General features: G+C 53.5%; 6 protein-coding genes across 6 annotated transcripts; 4 read left to right on the top strand and 2 right to left on the bottom strand.

Moving 5' to 3' along the window:
* Nucleotides 1–718: 718 nt before the first annotated feature.
* CH63R_09913 (Aldo/keto reductase) lies at nt 719–1,919 on the top strand (the record flags this gene model as incomplete). The annotated part of the gene is made up of 3 exons (XM_018304887.1): nt 719–874; nt 951–1,128; nt 1,183–1,919. 3 exons carry the CDS (start codon nt 719–721, stop codon nt 1,917–1,919), a joined length of 1,071 nt encoding a protein of 356 aa, XP_018154311.1.
* A 153-nt stretch (nt 1,920–2,072) lies between these two features.
* Nucleotides 2,073–3,779, bottom strand: CH63R_09912 (UMTA protein; the record flags this gene model as incomplete). The annotated part of the gene is made up of 8 exons (XM_018304886.1): nt 2,073–2,274; nt 2,347–2,766; nt 2,883–3,020; nt 3,072–3,109; nt 3,181–3,335; nt 3,495–3,585; nt 3,642–3,668; nt 3,729–3,779. 8 exons carry the CDS (start codon nt 3,777–3,779, stop codon nt 2,073–2,075), a joined length of 1,122 nt encoding a protein of 373 aa, XP_018154310.1.
* Nucleotides 3,780–7,307: 3,528 nt separating this feature from the next.
* Nucleotides 7,308–7,549, top strand: CH63R_09911 (uncharacterized protein; the record flags this gene model as incomplete). The annotated part of the gene is made up of 2 exons (XM_018304885.1): nt 7,308–7,395; nt 7,446–7,549. The coding sequence occupies 2 exons, from the start codon at nt 7,308–7,310 to the stop codon at nt 7,547–7,549; spliced, it is 192 nt and encodes a 63-aa protein (XP_018154309.1).
* Nucleotides 7,550–8,575: 1,026 nt separating this feature from the next.
* CH63R_09910 (uncharacterized protein) lies at nt 8,576–9,052 on the bottom strand (the record flags this gene model as incomplete). Its single annotated transcript, XM_018304884.1, has 1 exon — nt 8,576–9,052. The coding sequence occupies one exon, from the start codon at nt 9,050–9,052 to the stop codon at nt 8,576–8,578; it is 477 nt and encodes a 158-aa protein (XP_018154308.1).
* A 2,260-nt stretch (nt 9,053–11,312) lies between these two features.
* CH63R_09909 (uncharacterized protein) lies at nt 11,313–11,540 on the top strand (the record flags this gene model as incomplete). Its single annotated transcript, XM_018304883.1, has 1 exon — nt 11,313–11,540. One exon carries the CDS (start codon nt 11,313–11,315, stop codon nt 11,538–11,540), a length of 228 nt encoding a protein of 75 aa, XP_018154307.1.
* Nucleotides 11,541–13,663: 2,123 nt separating this feature from the next.
* On the top strand, nt 13,664–16,213 carry CH63R_09908 (Urea transporter; the record flags this gene model as incomplete). Its single annotated transcript, XM_018304882.1, has 6 exons — nt 13,664–13,725; nt 13,808–13,952; nt 14,051–14,091; nt 14,155–14,324; nt 14,720–15,064; nt 15,129–16,213. The coding sequence occupies 6 exons, from the start codon at nt 13,664–13,666 to the stop codon at nt 16,211–16,213; spliced, it is 1,848 nt and encodes a 615-aa protein (XP_018154306.1).
* Nucleotides 16,214–16,286: the final 73 nt, after the last annotated feature.

Here is a 16,286-nt window from a genome sequence, read left to right as displayed (position 1 = left end):
AGACAACAATGGTTCGGCATTAGGAACGTTGTTCGTATTAACTCCGTTCCGCTGCATTATCTCCAGGGATGCTTCAGTGGGCGTTGCGGAGAGTTGCGACCCTGTATCTTGCTTCCACCCTGGCGGATGGCCAAAGCGCAGCGGATGGTGTCTGTTTGAGTCAACCATCAGAGAAAGGAGATCAAGAGAATAGGATGAATGCGGTTGTGTTTGCCTGTGCAAACATACGTATGCGAATCATTTCATCACCACAAAACTTCACTCACTAAGTCAGCATTGACTCAAAGTCCCGAGTTCTGACTCTGGTAGATTTAACGCATCATAAGACTTAAACCTGTCTGAACAGGGCACAATGTGAAGAAGAGTCCCTGTGTGGCTGATCCCAAGGCTCTCCAGGCGCCAATACATGCTAAGGTTGTTTCGGTCGTGACAGTCTTAAGTCCGGTACTTCAGGTCGACAAGCCCCGGGCGTGTTGGTTCCGTCGACCACCGGCGGTGGAGTTGCGGATTTGCGGGTCGTCAGGCCGGAGCTGGCGGCGGAGTTTCAAGGAGTGTAAGTCAAAAGATTGCAGTGTTCGATCTTATATAAACTAGCAATAACTGTTCTCGAAGTTTGAGACACGACAGCCGGCCAGCACCCCTCTCAGAAGCAGTTCTGTCTACAGTTATCATTCCTCGAACACCCCGTATCAAAACCCAACGTTCATCGCTATCAAAAATGGAGCTACCTCAGCGTCTCAAGAAGTCTGTTGAAGACACAAAGGTCCATTATCGTCAGCTTGGAAAGTCAGGACTCCGCGTCTCTGTCCCAATTGTCGGTTGCATGAGCTTTGGCGACCCGCAGTCCGTCCCATGGGCAATCACGGATGACAAGGTTAGAGCTCGCAACCATCCATTTCAGATTTTGTGTCCAATAGAGTGGGTGGCATTAACACGGAAAAAACCAAAAGGCTATCGAGATACTCAAGGCTGCTTACGATAGGGGCCTCAACACTTGGGATACCGCGAACGTCTATTCCAACGGTGGCTCGGAAATCGTCGTTGGAAAAGCTCTGAAACAACTTAACATTCCTCGCGAGAAGGTGGTGATTCTAACCAAATGCCACTTTGCTGTCGGCGAGGACTCTGGTATGAGCTCCCTCTTAGTCATTCTCTCGTAACGGCTTATTGATTTTAGTCCAGCTCCCTTGTTTTACCTTTTTCCTTCCGAGGTCGACAGGTCCAAGGACTACCAGAATCAGTTCGGACTTTCTCGAACAGCCATCTTCAACCAGGTAGAGGCTTCGTTGCGTCGCCTCGACACCACTTATATTGATGTACTGCAAATCCATCGATTCGACCCTCACACGCCCATTGAAGAAACAATGAAAGCGCTTCATGACTTGGTGCAGTCTGGGAAGGTCCGCTACATCGGTGCCAGCAGCATGTGGGCAACGCAATTTGCTAGTCTCCAGTTCTGCGCCGAAAAAAACGGCTGGACCAAGCTCATCAGCATGCAGAACCAGTACAATCTTCTTTACCGCGAGGAGGAGCGCGAGATGATCCGGTTCTGTAACGAGACTGGCGTCGGTCTCATCCCCTGGGCCCCTCTCTGTCGCGGCCTTTTGGCTCGTCTTCCATCAGAGACATCCAAGAGAAACCAAGTTGAGGTGGAGATGGGCCTTGCAGGCCCAGGTACCAGCAAAGTCGATTCGGCCATCATCGACCGCGTGGTCGAAATCTCCAAGAAGCGTGGCTGGCCAATGGGGCATGTCGCTCTTGCGTGGATCAACAAAAGGGTCACTAGTCCCATCATTGGCTTCAACAGTTTGGGAAGAATCGAGGACACCGCCTCAGTGACTGGTAAATTTCTGACGGATGAAGAGGAAAAGTATCTCGAGGAGCTCTATCAGCCCAGGTCTGTGTCTGGGCATCATTAAACGCTTTCCGTAGTTCACGCAATGATGCTTCACAAGTGACTGGTATACAATGCGCTGATTCTTTCGTACTTTGTCATTACCTCATATTCACTTAGACCAAATGTCGACAATGTGAGAAACGCGATTTGTTACTGAACACCCTAACAATGTGCCCTAAACTTCCTCCAAGACAAACATCCCCTCGGTCGTCAACACGCTATCTTGTTCCAAGGAAGAGAATAGTATTTTCCTAATGAGCGGATGAGCCCGGGGCGGGGCGGCGTTGGCGGCTGGAACTATATCCTGGCCCTGGGCTGTATCTTGAGGCGGAGCTGGTGTGTCTTCCTTCATGGGCTTTCTGCCAACAATGTTGTAGCTAAATGAAGTGATCAGCACAAGCAAAAACAAAGGGGGACTGTGAAGCCGCGGAAACAATTTGTAGTCTTACATGGGCATATACGAGTGGATCTTCGGATCCCTCATATCCTTGCGGACACCTACGAGGAAGACCTGCACCTCTTCTTTCGTCCAGCCGTGTGCACGGGTCAGGGGTGCCAAGGCTAACGCCTCAGCAGCGTCGGCAAAGTTGTGGAAGTTCCACTGTCCAATCCTCTTATGATGGTCATCTTTGGGCCAAGGGTTGGACGGCCATTTGAATTTTTCGAGGATCACATCCTCAAAGCCAACGTCAACCATGAGGTTCTTCAGTTCAGGACAAGGAACAAAAGCGCTCCCAAATCTCTCAACAGCTTCTCGTATCAGCTGACCAAACTCAGCCAGTGGTTGCTCTGGGGGGAGTGTGCTGTCATCAGAGGTGAAAACAAAATCATTGTCCTGTATTTCAAAGTAACCACCAGGGACAAGGTTGCTGAGTTCATAAGCGTGTCAGCTTTTAGCTCTGATAAAACATTTCCACCTAGGCAGATGTGAAACTTCCGAGCTGCAGCAGGGTGTTTTCTCAGGGACATGGAGGCATTGACTCACTTGTAGGCTTTAGTGATAAGCTTCTTCCAGTTGACCAGCGATCCATTCATGAAACGAAGGTGAATGTAATCAAATGGCCGCGAGTAGAGCCAGTCCTCTTCGACATCATCAACTTCGAATCTGACGTTCGGAGGCACACTAAAAGCAAACCATCAGCATATGAGGAGACATTCAGAACTGAACTCATACTCTTGAGGTTGAATTGGCGACAAATCCACGCCCAGCACCTGGTTTACTCTCTAGATTAGCCACCCATGCGCTTGAAAGTTCGAACTTAAAGCTTTTTTCGGGAACTCACTTCAGTTTCCGGATGATAGTCACCGTAGTCGATGGCCCATAGACCAGTTCCGGTGCCGAGGTCGAGGACGCGACCAACCTTGGCAGCTTCGTCGCAGGGCGGAGCAAATCCCAATTTGCCGTGGAATGTGACATTGCAAATCTCGTGTTGCATGTCTAGCACCAGCGTTAGTGAGAACACATCATGAGCCAAGGGTCAGGAAGCAGTGCCTAGTCTGTCGTTCTCTCTCTCATCGTTTGGCCAAGCATATTCTACAATGGCCTGTTAGAAACTGTGTAGAGTGAGAGAATTCTTGCGATGGAGTGTTGCCTTACTGCCGTCCTTGTACTTGTGGTACGACCTGCCATTCTCAATTCGGTACTCTAGAATGGAGTTTTTGATGCTCGTGGTTTCCGAACGGAGGCTCTATAAAGGAGAAAACGTCAACAACAGGGAATACATCAATAGCAACCAACACTTACTTCGAGGTCTACCTCACTATCAGTCACCTGCAATTATGATCAGTCTCGTCTCTGGCCAAGCACCCAGTATTTCAGGGGGGCTTCTACCTCGTCATCAGGGACAAGATGGTCCAGGTGTTGGTCCTGTGGATTAGACATGGCTTCGATGTATCAATGTAGAGAGCTCAAGACGGTTTCAATACTTTGCAATTGTTGTCGGAGAGAGATCAAGAAATAAGAGAAGGGCGATCAGGCCTTTTTGAAGGCAGTGGGCATATCAACCAACCCCTCTTTCTCGGCCCAACCGTGTCCGTTCCAACCGCGAAGAACCAACGAACAACCCTTCATCGAGCAAACATGCAGGGTGTGTATGCATGCGGGCGGCGAAGTTGCCTCTTTGGAGAAGACAAATGTGGGACCCAATACAACGGTTGTAAGCGAAACACGAAGAGAAAAGGAACCGGGGGACCTCGAAGGACTCATGTTAAGTCATCAGATATCCCAAAACTCGCTCCTGAAGAGACGGGCATCATAATCTGGGAAGGCCCATTTCATGTGATCGCTTCTGCATGCAGGCGTTTCATACTTCTTTCCACTTCGCTGCCAAGGTTTGCGTGGAAAATATACGTGCTACCTTATCATACGATATCCCGCTATCTAGCGAGTAATTAGTGTTGAATGAACACGGGTCGTCAAATTGTACAACTTTCGGTATGACGCATTTGAGCTACAGGCTCCCCCCCAGTATCTTCACATCGTTCCGCTCACACATTCATACATAGGCACTGCTCACTAGGCAAAAGCAAGGCTATAAATGATGAACAAAAACACATGCTGGGATGTTTGAGTATCTGTAACATAGGAGGGAGTTCAAGAACATGTGCACGCTCATCTTCTCCAAGTAACTACAACTTCCGTGGTGTGACGGGCTGGGTCTGTGAGAGTAGTCAGTATGGAAATTCAGGAGAAAGTCGGGAGAAAACCATTGTAATTTCTCAGTAACCGAATTTCACCGAATATCCGATGAAAGTTTCGAGAAATCGTAGAACGCATGACTTACAATATCGTGTTATGGGCTATTTTGATACTCGTCCTGGTATGTTATTCTACATCCTAGGCTCCAAATTGAAAACTCGAAAGCATAAAAGATGTCGTAAGATATCGTGTGATTGTCTAAACATAAATATGACCGATGAATACCTTCTGAACAAGCGCCCTACAGTTTCGTGTGGGATGCCAGGTCACAACTCAGTGTGCCTACTGATTTTCCTCCAAACCTGGGTCTAGTGAGACTGAACCATATCATCAACTCATGCTAACTCACCCTCAGTTTGCCTCCGAGTCAGGCTAACGCGCCAGCCTCTTAGTTCCAAACACAGGAAGGGGTATCTGTGGATATCAGCTTCGGATCGTGTGCGGGCCGTTTTGAGCTCTAATGACCGGTACTAGCCTCTGCTTGAACTCTAGAACCTTCACAGTATCAGTAAGACCACCGTATCATCCGATGTCTTGTATTTCACACAACTGAAAGGTCACACGAAGGACAACAATTTCGCCGTCTAGGCAGGCATCAAGCCGGGAGAGCCGGATTTTAGGCCGTAATGGACCCTTTGTGTCGGAGTTAGCCTTGTGTAACTGACAGGGAAGTTGTTTCTTTTTCTGAATTCTAGTCAGTCGCCTTATGATTAAGCAGACTCAGCCCATCCATAATCGTGACGTGAGAATTCTGTCACACTTCTTCGCAACCCAGGTCAGAGGGCAATAGGAACACTTGGCGAGGATGCTAACAAAGCTGAACCGTCCATGTGAGGGGAGATACCATTGGCAAGATTAGTAACATGCAAGGCGTTGAAAGATGAGAGGGTTCAATTTCAGCTGATCGTTGTGTCCGCGTATTGCGGGCTGTCAAAAGAAGGGGCGAAGACAAAGCATTTCAGCGGAGTTCTCATCATGACGGCCAATGTCGGTCTCCTTTCGGCGTCCTGTTTTGAGACGATGGATCATGGCCGAGACCTTAAAACGCCCACTCCGCGTGGGATTCCACCGCTGGTTTCAACCTGTTATTCCCTGGATCTCAATTTGAAGTCCTCGAAGGCGGGTATTTCCTATATGAGCTGCTAATCGGCGCTCTCCGTGTCCCATGGCCAAGGATGCTTCAGCAGTACATGGAAATGTGAGTTGGCAATCTGTGAGACTCCAATCTCGGTGCACACCCACGTGAATGTTGCTTTTCTGGAAACCTATTCGATAGAGAAGAGTTGCATCGCAAACGGGGGCCAAGGGGTATTTTGCTTATTGCACCGTCCTGTACCCCAGTAGATTTGATACCTTCCAAGCAGGCTCAAGGATCAGAAGAAGCCAGGGAATCGCAGCTTCATAGTTGAAGCTCACGGTCAAAGATTCCTCAGCAAGGGCTGGTTCCCAAACTGTAGGAGGATTATACCCCATTTTCTGACATTACGAGTTATCTAATCTCCGATGCGTGGTTGTCACATGAAGTATTTGTCCGAAGATGTCCGCTCTGTTGCACATGTACGTGATGATGACGGGCATGTCAGCCGACATGATATGGCTACGTACTGTGCCAATGTGCATGTTTGATCTGCGATGCGTCGTTGCGTGACGACACTAAGATGCAACAATCATCGATTCTGATTTGCCGTGTAGTTACAGTCGGTTGAAAATTGGTGCCTGTGTTTTATTTCTCCGAGATTGAGACGTAACAGTAACATCTGGAGTCGTTTGCGGTGGCTGCTCATATTACAGAGTTATAGGGCAGCACCACCTCCGATGCAGGCTCATACGCCAGAAGTGTGGCAGTCAGTCATCAATAAGGGCTTTTCTGCTGCCGGGCATGACACCCCCCTGGTTGCTACCGATCGAGAGGGCAGCGTGAGATCTCTCGATCGAGTGGATGTCCGATATGGTAACATGTCCGACCAGCGTTTGCGGGCAACAGTTTTCTCCGTGCCAATAGTTTTGAGGAAATAGTGGCCATGGCGATGACTGGACGACGAATCGTGGCTTAGGAAGTCGATGAGAAACGAGCAGATGGAGATCGCGACCTGCGTCAGTGAAATCGGGAGAGGGGCGCCAACAACGCACAGATGGCAAGAAAATGACTGGTCTCCTTGGAGGGTGCTCACCATCCTTGTCGTTTAACAGGGATACAATAATGAAGGGATGAGAGACAGGGGGCGTGCGTGACAGAGGGGAGCGTGTGCGCGATCCTGTAGAGTAGTAATTGCTTTTTCCTGCTTTTTCTTAGCCACCATCTGGGAGGAGGCGTATCGTAAGGGAAACAGAGGTAGGGCACTCGGGTTTTGACTGATCGTACGCACCCCCCACTTGTCGGTCCAGTGACCTCAAAAGAAAGATCAGATAGTCACTTTCCGATCGATTCAGCAGCTGGAAAATGTCGCTGAATCATAGTTGCGACATTGCCCAGGCAAGGGATGACCTGAGGCTCAACATGAGGCGCTTGGGAGGCGCCAGAGGAGCGACGCTCAGGGGATAAGGTTCAAGTCAGCGTTTTGAGAGGTACTGACCCGACGGAAGCACCCGCGAGACGGCGTCCTTACGGACCACGATGAACCAGGGAGAGGACCACGATTAGACAGTGTGTATGCGCATGCAATTTCGTACAGGAATGTAGGGGAAGTAGGTGGCTGCGGGCGGGACGACTGCATGTTACGCTGCGGCTGGACCGTAGCCTCGAAGCTGATGCCGCTGGCATTCGGACCGTCAATGAGAGTTGATCGACGGCGAGACGCAGGTGCGTCCGTAGTTGAGCGGCTTCTGACGTGGCCAGCTGACTGCGAAAAGTTGTCCTCGGACGGAAGATCTGCAATTCACCGGACGCTTCCAAACAGGATACCGGCGTTGAAAGATTTGGAACTCCTGGGACAGGGGAACATGGAAGACGTTGAACGCGTGGCATACCGAAATCGTGTCAGACGACTCACGCATGGCAGACACGGGATGAACCACAAGGACATGGATGGTGCCAGGGACAAATCCGGGTCGACGGGCCCGAAGGTTGGTTAGACGCAAGAGCGACGACCTGAAATGTCAGAACAGAACCACGATTATTGGACTAAGAAGGACTGTGGTCGTTCTGGGGAAGACTTGCGCAACAGGGTTGAAATATGATGGATAGACTGCACCCGTGTGACGATCAGGGATCGAGGCGGTCATGCTTCGTTTTCCGACATGAGAGAATCCTGTTCCTGCAGTCCTATCGCGATCCGTGAAGTGGTGTGTTCGTGACAGAAGACGGCTTTCAGAACGTGCAGACATGGGATCTGCCGCAAGGGAGGATGGCGATCGTCGGGGAATGAGGAGACCTAGTTCCGCGCAGGATCCCTTATGTCTCGGTCCATCTCGATTTTTCGTCCCTTGTATCAAGTATCATCCATCACGTGCAGAAAGGTCACTGGGGTTACCAGCATGGGTTGCGATACTCGAGCAACGTGGAAAGACGTGTTAGTGTGAGCCGTGGGGGCCTTGTGGAAAAGAGAGAGGACAGAAGCATTGACGTGACTCTGAGATAATCTGGTGATTCATTATGTTTCCGGGCCTGCATACGGAAGCCGCTGTTCGCAACAATCAACCCGACGAGGAAGCAAGACCTTGTTTGCTCGGCCCGGAGGCTAACACTACGTTGCGATTACTCTACCTAGACTAAGCTACGGCTACCTACTGCTGGAGCAAACCGACCAACCTGGACATCCTCCATGCCTCCATCCGCATGTATCCCTGCTTCACCACACCATCTTCTCCGAACCATCCTCGTGTAAAAAATAAAAAATGACATCCGAAACTACGATTAGGGCCTTGTAAATCCAAGCCTCGCGCACCGGCCGAGAGTCCTCCCACCAAAGAAACGAAGAAACGGAAGCGACCAACCCAAACCTGCCCAGTGTTCACTACGTTCATCCCATACCCCCAAAAGTCTAGGCACAAGACGAAGCCCGTCGCCTCAGCCCACCCGGCCAATGCGGCTTGACGCACCCCTTGCACCCGGGGCTCAGCACGTCGGGAACCCTGTCACCGAACAGCTCAGGCCGGTAGACGTACCACTCGCGGTAGAATTTCCACTCCTCGAGGAACTCGACCCAGTAGACGAGCTGCTCGACGAGCCAGCTGTCGCGGAGCCGGTCCCGGACCCACTCAACGGGCTCGTTACGGCCGGACCAGGTACGGAGCACCTCAGGCCTGACGTCGACGACGCGCTCAGCCGTGTAGTACATGAACTCGGCCCGCCGGCCGCGCGCCGTGAAGTATGGCATGGAGCCCCATTCAACGACGGCGCGGTGTTTGGTCAGCTCGACCACCCGCACCGTGCAGCAGATGCACTTTGCCTGGTTGAGGAAGTCGCGGAGGACCGTCGAGGCCTTGGGCGTGCTGGTCCTTGGGTGGAGGACCTGCATGACTGCGACGAGAAGGGGGGGATGGGATGTCCCTGACAGCCTCTTTTGGGGACGAGCTGCGAGTCACATGTTAGTTTCCTGGTTTGCATGGTGGGGGGAATTGTGTATTTTTTTTGTTTTTTGTTTTTTGTTCACGTAGATGCTAGGGCGAGGCAGGAAAAAGGCAAAGCTCACGAATGATGTTTGGTGTTGTTGGTATTTCGTCATCAAATATCACCGCATCAGTCCAATGCCGACGGGAAGCCACAAACCCTCTTTTTTTTCTTTCTTTTTTTTCGGTCCCGAGATTTGTTCTCCCCCCTCTCTTTCTGCGGCGGCGGCGGCGTCGTGGTCAGGAACAGCTCTGGTCCATTCCCAGGATCCTGATGCTTTGCGTCGTCAGCCTGGAGGCGGATCGATCTGGCTGGCTGGCAGGCAGGCAGGCAGGCTGGCTGCAGAAAGGCGCGGGCGGAGGAGGACGACGGAATGACCTTGGCAGATTAGAACTGAAGCTGTCTCGATCTCAAGGGAGGACTCGACCCCCAAATCGACCGCCAGGATGGATCAACAATTCATTTATAGTAACCTTTCCTTCTCCCTCTCGTTACCCCAGCTCTGGCTCTGCGTTCCTCACCCTCGCCATGTCTCACTGACTTTGACAAGGTCGGGCGTGTACGGGAAAGCCAGCCAGTCCCATGCATGCTCTACTCTGATGTGTGTCTAGTTCCATCTGCCAGTAACTCCGTCATTGTATTTCAGAATGCGCGTCACAGACTTGGCTTGACGAAGGAATAACCTCAAATAGGGGGGGGAAATATCATGGCCTGTGCAAGACGAGGGGAAATGGGGTGGTGTGTGTATGTATGTGTGTACATGCATACCCCTCGCTTCGTTCTATCGTTGCCACGGAGCACTTTCTTTTGCCGCCCCAGCTCTGTGTGGACACCCCATTTCAAAGACTGGTCCAAAGACTCCAAAAGGACTCGCGGGGTGGATTACCCGGCCGATCGTCCACCCCAATCGCGCGGAACCATCTCGGACGCTATCACATCTCGGATTCCTTGACGCATGACAGCGCCGCGTGTGATTCTTAACAGAGGTAGCGGCCACCACCCACCGCCACCCCTTCAATGTCGCTGCCCAAATTTCGATACCACGCAAACATGTCGGGGGCACTGCCGGGCAGGGATTGTAATCGGTTGCTGTTCTCCTGAGCTCGCCTGCGAAAGTGATTGGTTTCTCTTCTCTCCGAACCACACAGTGCCATGCTTCTGTCGAGTCTTCCCCGTCTTTGTCAGATATCGCCAGAGGTTGCATCTGCTATCCGCTGAGGGTTGCCGTTTCGTCACGAAAGGGAATAGCGTCGGGACAAACAGACCAACAAGGCTGGACCCCCCTCCCAAAGGCCATCTGCATTCCCTTCCGAGCTCGTGGGCGACGTTCTTGCTTTTTTCTCCTCATGCAGCAGTACCCCAAAACCACTCAGCGAGGAAAAGGGTCCGTGGTCTGTCTGGTTGGCTTTGCCGTGCCGGGCTGGTGGTAGGGAGCGCCTCTCTGACTCGGATCCTCCATTCCAAGCTGCGTCGTCGTCGATGACAACACAATAGTCAAAGACGGGCGAAGCGAGACACGGGTTTTCAAAGTCTTGCAGCAGCCCCGACTGGATTGCTTTTGCGGCCTCGAATGAGTTGGGAAAATGAATTGCTAATTATCCGTCTGATTCTTTCTTTTCGTTCGAGACAGGGGGGGATAGAGATATGGGAGAGAAGGCCACACTGTCTCCCTCGGTCATCGATACTGCAATGGCCCGTCTGGGAAAAAAATCGAAAAAGAAACCATTCCTGAATTTTGCCGACCCCACCCCCGGCAGCCAAGTGTTGTCCCAGATAGAGGATCGAGGATAGCGCCGTGAGATCTTACAGAGAACCCTCAGGCCTTTCCATCTTTAGCTTCCGATTCCACTCCTGCAGCTGATTGTGGGCGTAGCATCTTACATATACCCGCCAGACCCAGCACCTTGGGACGCCGCCTGACAGGCTCCTCTCGCTCACCGGTATCTGTCGGCCCTTGCACTCGCCTTGACCGAGCTGACATGTCAAATTCTCCTTCTCCTACCTGAATTGACTTCACAAACCGCAAAGGTTAGAAGGCCTCGTGTTTCTCAAAGGGATTCCGTCATAGAGCTGATGACTGACGCTAGGCTTCAATCCAGCTTATAAGCAAAGAAAACACCCCGTCCCCGTCCGTCCGTCCGTCCGTCAGTGGTCCCATCGCCCCCGCCATGTGCGAGTGGTACCGACGCAACTACGCCTGCGGGCATCACTTCACCGGCGCGTCCGAGTGGTGTTACCGGTACAGCCAGACGCAGAAGCGCTGCAAGGTCGTCGTGACGCAGGTCGACTACGACTCATCCGTGTGCAAGAGCTGCATGAAGAAGGGCGTCAAGACCGAGGTGCCATGGGAGCACATGATCGACCGGTCCAAGTTCGACCCGAACCGAGACGAATGAGAGCGAGAGAAACGTTGCCGAAAACGAAGACTCTGTACGATATGATTCTCGTGTTTTTCAGTTTTTGCATATCACGCTCTCGTATGGCGTAGATTTCCCCCGGAGCGAGGCGGTTCTCGCATGGCGTTGGGACGGACGGACGGACGGACGGATGGTAATCGCAGTCGTGGGACCGCGCACGACCACGGCTTACTAGAGCATCAGAAGGCATCACGCCCATATACCCATTTGATTTTGAAACGGGCGTGTGCCTTCGGAAGGCGGTTGTATCTGGATTATGGGAAGCGGGTTCTTCAAAAGTGTACTCTACGACACAACTTGCTTGTTTTTGCCGTTGGGTTGGCTCAACAAAATACAATTAAGGCTTCTTTTTGGCCCTAACACGTCCTTCCTCCCCCCCAAAAACCTCCCGTGTGCATTGTGACCAGGTTGCTTCTACCCAAGTCATGGCATAGTAGCCGCAGTGAGCCTCACAAATATGGTATCACATATGTCGGTCTGTTCGTAACTGAGAAGTCAGATTCCGCACTACTTGTGGGTGGAGTAAGTTCACGCTGGATCTTGTCACGATGCGGGAACGCAAGGTCTCAGATCTCAGACATGGATCCATCTGGAGGCGCTGGTGAGCTGCGATAGCTGAAGGGATATTGACCGATGTGGAGCGGACTAGCCAGCCATTGATGCGGGCGGTAGCTTTGCATACCATCTTCAAAGGCAGCTTGTGGAGTCTGATTTCCGAAGCGACAGCGGAAAGACCAAGCATAGCTAAGACAGGGGTCCGTCTGCTTTCGCTATATACTATGACACAAGAGATCCAGATAGTCTTCTCCGGGACGAAATTTTGATCGTAGCTGATCCCAGGTAGGCGGCAATAAGACAGACTGGCATGAGGTGTCGTAGATCAACGGCTCAGCTGTGACGTCTGAGCCAAGACAAAATCGACAAAAAAAATGATCGACTGAAAATGCAAGCCCCGATTCTGAAGTGCGGGGTGTGACTTCTGGGTGACCGTGACAACGTTGGCCAGAACCCAGGTCGAGGGGGATGATACCGACACCATCAGCCGGGCCGACACCGGAGCTAGGTAGGGGAACGATGACTGGCATGGGCCCGCGGGGGAGGCTTAGAATAAGCACGCTCGGTCGCAACTGTCCGCATTTTGAGGGCGTCCTATGGCGAAGATCTCCGGGCCGATGGCGGCGGCGGTCAAGCTCCAAAACGTCGGAGGACGCACGGGCAACATCCGGAAGGTCACGACATTGTGGCGGCCACGGCAGCCGGCTCCGGGCTCCGGGACCTGCGATGGAGCCCACCTCCATGCTTACCTAAGGCACCGCAACCGGCGTAAAAAGCTTTCAGATGAGAGAAGAAAACCGACATTTTGGAAAGAAACCCAAAGGGCGATGTTTTCACATGACAATCTAAATGTTGACCACCTTCTCGTAACAGAAGCCCTCCTCTGTGCCCGGTATCTCTTGTCATCTCGTAATCCTACCGAATCCAGACCAAACGATTGATCAGAAAACGGCGCGACTCCCCACTGTCCGGTCCTACTATTCCCTCGGGACCCTCCTCCACATGGGTCTAAGAATCCAACTTGGTCCATTTGTGGCACTCAATTTGCCCCTCCAAGCGACCGTCAGCTCGCTCTGAATGGTCGTCTACAACTCCGTACTGGCCAGCTAGTTGATCGCTTCGACTCGTCGCCCCCACGCGCGCAACAAGCCTGCCCCAACCCAGCCTGCCCACTCTTTAGCAGAATCGCCAACTAATCCCGTCAAAGGATAGCCTGGATAGGGTGTTTCCCCCATGTCGAATCAGCTTCTCCGGGCCTAGCAATAGCCTGTCACTTGTCATCGCCCGCGTGAGGATTTTTTTCTCTCTCATTGTCGCTACTAAAAGAGAAGTTTATTTGCACGCGCAAAAATCTCGCCTGGTTTGTTGTTTCCTCCACTCACGCCACGGCTGAAGAACCATCGTCAACCTTTCTCTTGCACACACACACACACAACACCGCAGAGAACAGGTTTTATTCGCATCGTTTGCGCATCGTCGAGCCATTGTCGATTGATTTCCCTGTCGAAGCAAACCCCTCACCCGCGCAAAGTCCCCCGATAACAACCATGGGCCAACCCTCCGCTGCGGCGTCCAACGCCGTCATTTACGTGACTTATGGACTCTTCCTGTATGAACCATCAAACCTCCCAATCTCAACAATCCGAGTTGCTTTTCGTATCACACGATGCTGACTCACTGTATTTTCGCAGCATCACCGGCACTGCGATTGCGTGGAAGTTCCGCAACCAGTCCAAGGGAGAGTTCCTGTCTGGAAACAGGACTCAGACGGGTCAGGAATCCCCTCATCTGCCGGCCGCGGCGCCGCGGAGTATTCGCTTCGTCGTCGCTGCCGCGGTCTCTCAAACCTCAAACCTCATCTCTAATCGACGATGAGTTGTCGAGACCTCCCCTCTTTCTTTCGTTTTAAGCCGCGACGTGTGACTAACACGCAGCCTCTCAGCCTTCCCCTTGGCCCTGAACTTCATCGCTTCTGGTGAGTGAAGAAGACGCGGCCCTCGAGCCTCGCGCTTCTCAGCCCGAAACTTTTCTCTCCCAGGGAGACAAGAAAAGAGCGGCAGAACGGCACGGAAAAAGCACACGGCACAAGCGCATCCCGGGATGAAACGCAACGAGCACGAGACGCCAGAACGCCGGGCGACGTTGAGACCTTGATGACGTCCCCGGGGTGTCTGCGAACCCCCCACCCGGGCGAAACTGACAAGGCAGGTTCGTAACCCAAGACAAGAAGATCAACAACAAGTCCTCGTCCCCCTTCCCCTCCTTTTCCGGCCCGTCCTGGACGGCCCTTTGCCGAGGCCCGCTTCGACCGGGGCGTCTCTGGGCCCGTTCCGGGCCGGGAAACGGGGAGGGGACCACCGAGGATGCGGCTCACTACGGGCGCGGATTCAAAGCAGTCTCGCGCGCACCATCCACCCTCGTCCATCCCCGAGGAGATGAGCGCGCGCGTCCCTGCGGAGATGAAGCTGAGATTGTACCGTAATTACTCGATCAAGTTAATGCTTGCGTGGGAAACGTGCTGCCGCTCCGATATCTCTTCCTCCCCACCCTCTCCCCTCCCCGCCCCTCCTCTGCCACTGCTTGTGAAATACTGACCTTCTCAGCCCTCGGCTCCGGAATTCTTTTCGCCTATCCCGAGCTCGCCACCATCACTGGCATCCAGGGCGTTATGGTTTATGCCCTCTCGTCCTCGCTGCCGCTCCTCATCTTCGCCGTCCTGGGCCCCATTATCCGCCGCAAGACGCCCGAGGGCTTCGTCCTCACGGCCTGGACCCGCCAGCGCTACGGCACCGTCGCCATGCTGTACCTCAGCTTCATGACCCTCGTGACGCTGTTCCTGTACATGGTCGCCGAGCTGTCCGCCATCGGCCAGGTCGTCAACGCCCTCACGAGCCTGGACGGTCTGCCCGTCATGATCGTGCAGTGCGTCATTACCACCATCTACACATGTATGCGTCGCGTCTCCTCCTCCTCCCCATAGTCCGCGACCATCTGACTGACAAATCTCCCCAGCCCTCGGCGGGTTCCGCATCTCCTTCCTGACGGACAATCTCCAGGGCGCCATGGTCGTCTGCCTTATCATCATCGTCGCCATCACAATGGGCGTCAAGACGGACATCGACACGTCCCTAATCGAGACGTCGGGCCTCCTGAAGCCCACCCTCCTCGGCTGGCAGCTGCTCTACATCCTGCCCATCTGCATCCTCACAAACGACTTCTTCCTCTCCGGGTTCTGGCTGCGCACCTTCGCCTCCAAGACGGACAAGGACCTGCGCGTCGGCGTCTCCATCGCCGTCGTCGTCATCCTCTGCATCCTCACCATGGTCGGCGTCACGGGCCTCGTCGCCGCCTGGTCCGGCGCCCTGCCGCTCGACCAGATCTCTGAGAGCGGCTCCGTCGCCTTCTTCCTGCTGCTGCAGCGCATGCCCGCCTGGGTCGTCGGCATCGTCCTCGTCATGGTCTGCACCCTGTCCACCGCGGCCTTTGACACCCTGCAGTCCGCCATGGTCTCCTCAGCCTCCAACGACCTGTTCCGCAACCGGCTCAACATCTGGTGGATCCGCGCCGGCGTCGTCGTTATCATCATCCCCACCGTCGTCATCGCCCTCAAGGCCCCCTCGGTGCTGCAGATCTACCTCATCTCCGACCTTGTCTCGGCCTCGGTCATCCCCGTCCTGGTCTTCGGCCTCACCGACCGCTTCTACTGGTGGCGCGGCTTCGAGGTCGTTGCAGGCGGCCTCGGCGGCATCCTGACCGTCTTCCTCTTCGGCCTCGTTTACTACGACGGCGACGCCCAGAAAGCCGGCAACCTTCTCATCATCTCCGAGGGCCTGTACGCCAACGATTGGAGCGTCTTCGGCGCCTTCGTCGCCGCGCCCGTTGGCAGCTTCCTGTGGGGGTTCGCAGCGCTCGGATGCCGCCTGGGCTTCCAATACGCCATGGCCAAGAAGAGTGGCCGCCGCTTCGACGCTCTCGACCGTCCCATCGGCCCCGGCTTCACCCCCGAGGCGGACGGCGCTCCTCGCTACGTCGAGAGGGACGAGTACGCGGCCACCTCGGACGTCGAGGTTGTCAAGCCCGCGGGCAAGTTCTTTTAAGCTGAAGAAATGAACCGGCGGCGGTTTGCTCTCAAAGCGCAAGACTTGCATCAGAAAGATGCTCCTGGGGGAT

Source organism: Colletotrichum higginsianum (genome assembly GCF_001672515.1).
Source record: "Colletotrichum higginsianum IMI 349063 chromosome 7 map unlocalized unitig_7, whole genome shotgun sequence".
In the NCBI taxonomy this organism is placed as follows: domain Eukaryota; kingdom Fungi; phylum Ascomycota; class Sordariomycetes; order Glomerellales; family Glomerellaceae; genus Colletotrichum; species Colletotrichum higginsianum.
This window is presented reverse-complemented; position numbering and strand designations above follow the sequence as displayed.